Source organism: Lolium rigidum, chromosome 3 (assembly GCF_022539505.1).
Source record: "Lolium rigidum isolate FL_2022 chromosome 3, APGP_CSIRO_Lrig_0.1, whole genome shotgun sequence".
Classification (NCBI taxonomy): Eukaryota; Viridiplantae; Streptophyta; class Magnoliopsida; order Poales; family Poaceae; genus Lolium; species Lolium rigidum.
The window spans coordinates 235,338,085-235,341,254 of NC_061510.1; the positions used below are offsets into that span (position 1 = coordinate 235,338,085).

Below are 3,170 nucleotides of genomic sequence, written 5' to 3' on the forward strand. Positions count from 1 at the left end.
TATCAACCAAGTATATATATGTAGTATGATCTCAAATATCTCGTACATGGCCTGATCAGAAGGGCCCGGTCTGCAGTGCAATGGATTGAGCCTGCCTAGTACCAATCATGTAAGTGCAATGTATTATGTCTACTAGCATGTGTTTAAGTATACTTGTACACATCATAGCCCTTGTCTCGAGGTGATTAAAGCTTTAGTTAAGCTCTAAAAGGCAGAGAGAGAGAGTGAAAAGTTGGATCATGTGTTCCTGTGTTTGTGTGTACGTACATCGAACTGAAACAGTGGGCACTTTAGTGATATCTGAATAACTGTAACGGAAAAGTAAGAGGTATCATCAGCTAAACAACATCGGTGAGTTAAAAATAGTTTAGCTCTTAACCCTCCACAAAAGTATATGCCAAGTCAATATTGTCGTCAGTTATGTTTATTATTGGTGAGAATCTTTGGAGCCCAGTGGACCGCCCCAACGATCAAAATCTCCAAACAAAGGCCACCAACAAGGTCAGAAAACAACCCCAATAAATCAGTTTTTCTACTACTCCCTCCGTTCTCTTTTAATTGACTCAGATTTAGTACAACTTTGTACTAAATTTGAGTCAATTAAAAAAGAACGGAGGGAGTAGAATAGATTGGATTCCTTAACCCTAATTAGGTCACCTAAGCTGCTGAGCATCGTCACCCCACCCCTAATCCAATCTCTGTTCAGCCCCTCTTTAATTTAAGGTCTCTCTCAGTGCCTCTAGAAGACAATCTCGCTTTGTTTTTGGTGAAGCAAAAGAACAGAAGAGTCTCTCACTCACACACACACACAGGGAGAGAGAGCTCCACCTCCCCCATGTGATGTGAAGGCATCCTTTGGACACAGAGCCCTTTTCCTCCTCCTTATCATCGCCGCACGCACAATTCTGTAAAGAGATTCACTGCACTGCTGCAGCATTTTGTTTTGCTGCCTGCTCTCTCTCTGGTCCTCTCTTCCTTCCTGGAGCTTGACAGAGCCTCCTTCTCCTTCCCTCTTCTCTGATTGCATCCACTGTTGCTCACCTTCTTCTTCTTCTTCTCTCCTTGTGTTGATTGATTCCTTGCCTCCAACTTCTCACTGTTCCTGGCGGCAGGTTCCTCTGTTCCGCTGGTTGTTGGTTCTGTTCTTGGTGACAGTTTGCCCTGTTCTTCTCTGCATCGATCTGAACTTCGTTGCAGATTCAACTTCCCTACTGTTCATCTGACCTTTTGAGTGGGAGGAGTGTCTGTTATACATTTAAAAGGCATCTTCTGCTTCTGTGTTGATGCCTTGCTTGGCTTCCCTCTGATGGTGAATCCGAGCTAGTTTGCTGTGGAAGCAAGGAAGCAGGGGAGAGCATTAGGAAGGCAGGAAAGGAAAGATGCGACCTTTGAGCAGGCTAGGCGTCGGGCTCACGGTGGTGTCGGCGCTCCTCCTCCTCGCGCTCGCCGCCGAGCTCTACTACCTCCTCGTGCACAAGCGCCGCCAGCGCCGCCGCGCCGCCGCCATCTCCGACGCGGCCTCCTCGCCTTCGTCCTCCTCGCGTGAGCTGCTCCAGCTCTTCTGCTTTAAGAAGACGCCGGCGCTCGCGTCCACCACCTACGCGCAGGAGCCGCGCGCCGGCGACGCCGAGGCCGTCGACGAGCATGACGACGACGACGACGACGACGGCGACGACACGGTCGAGGGGCAGCTCATGCGGCTGGGCAGCCTCGTCGGCCCGTCGCGGCTGCTCTTCACCATCAAGGAGGAGACCAAGGAGGACCTCGAGTCCGCCGACGGCCGGAGCAGGTGCGGGAGGAGCCGGAGCCTCGGCGACCTGCTGCATTGCCCGGAGACGCCGTTCCTCACGCCGGCCTCCTCGCCCCTCCCGCCGGCGATGGAGAGGTCGTACAACCCCCTGTTCGAGTCTCCGGCCGCGAGCCCTACCATCGCCAAGTCACCGCCGCCCAAGCTCCAGTTCCTCAAGGACGCGGAGGAGAAGCTGTACCGGCGGGCGCTGGAAGAGGAGGCTAAGAGGGCGGCGCGGGGGTCACCGTCGCCGGTGGCCGGCGAGGAGGACGGCGGGTACATCACCATCGTGGTGGGGAAGAACACCCGGGTCATCCCCTTGCCTTCGCCTCCCCGTACCTCTTGATAACTTGTCTGATGCAGTCAAGTGTTCTAGCGTAGCCTCTTCGGTGTGATCTTTTTTCGATCATTCCAATTGTAAGATTGGATGTATATACATGAACATGCTGAGGAATTCAGAACTTGAGATCAATATATTTTCTTTTTACTATTTCTATTTATACTATGTGACTTTGTATGCTGCAATTGTTGTGGGAGATGATCTTGCTGCAATAGCAAGAAAATAAAATTCAGTGTAGCGTTTGTGGTTGTTTCTTTTCTGCCGAATTGATTCTACTCTATGTATATTAATAAATTTTCTTAGGAGTATATTAATCTATGTAAGAAACTAAGAGAGAGGCAGCTGCTTATTTGGTGATCTGTTTGTAGAATATATTTGTGTACTCATCCATCAGAACAAGTGGAATGGAGAGAACATTATCAGAAGAGAACCTCCATACTGACTGTGAAATTTTTCACTTTATACTCTGTACTATGTAATACAAATTCCTTGCAAGTTCTGTCAAGCATATTGTTGAACCTTTTTTCTCTTTCTTTGTTATTAGAGAAAACATTGACCCCTTTCAGCAGCATGCCACCAGCTTCAATTAGTTCATGATTAATGCAAATTATTCTTTGCAATTGTGCCAAGTCTTCTCTAGTCTTTTTGAGCTGTCCTCCGGTCACACGTTTGTTCATACTGCTTTAGAACAACGAAGGAGCAGGAAGAACAATGCAAGCAGTGCCATCACCGACTTTTCTGATGCTGGCAAAGATCTCCAGGCCTTTCCAGGTCCAACTCCAAAGAATGGAATTTTTCTCTTCTATCTGCAGTGAAAGACTTGAAGGTGCTATATTCTCATTGCTGAAAGTGTGGCTTCATGTGGTGTGATAGTGTGATACAGGTGTTCAACTAGAAAGAAGTGGCAGCATGCTTCCTTTATCCACTTTAATCACCTTTAGTTAGTGTTTCCGTCCATCCAGCTCTTGAAGATTTGAAACCAGGGTGCACACCACAAGTCATCATTTATGTTTTTCCTTCATGCGTTTTTCTCTGTTTTTC

General features: G+C 48.1%; 1 protein-coding gene across 1 annotated transcript; it reads left to right on the forward strand.

Moving 5' to 3' along the window:
- Positions 1–807: 807 nt before the first annotated feature.
- LOC124699142 lies at positions 808–2,378 on the forward strand. The gene has a single exon (XM_047231494.1). It carries the CDS (start codon positions 1,380–1,382, stop codon positions 2,133–2,135), a length of 756 nt encoding a protein of 251 aa, XP_047087450.1. The 5' UTR covers positions 808–1,379; the 3' UTR covers positions 2,136–2,378.
- Positions 2,379–3,170: the final 792 nt, after the last annotated feature.

Bases quoted from the DNA above. Each gene is read 5' to 3' on its own strand.
- LOC124699142 (XM_047231494.1), top strand. From the start codon at position 1,380: ATGCGACCTTTGAGCAGGCTAGGCGTCGGGCTCACGGTGGTGTCGGCG.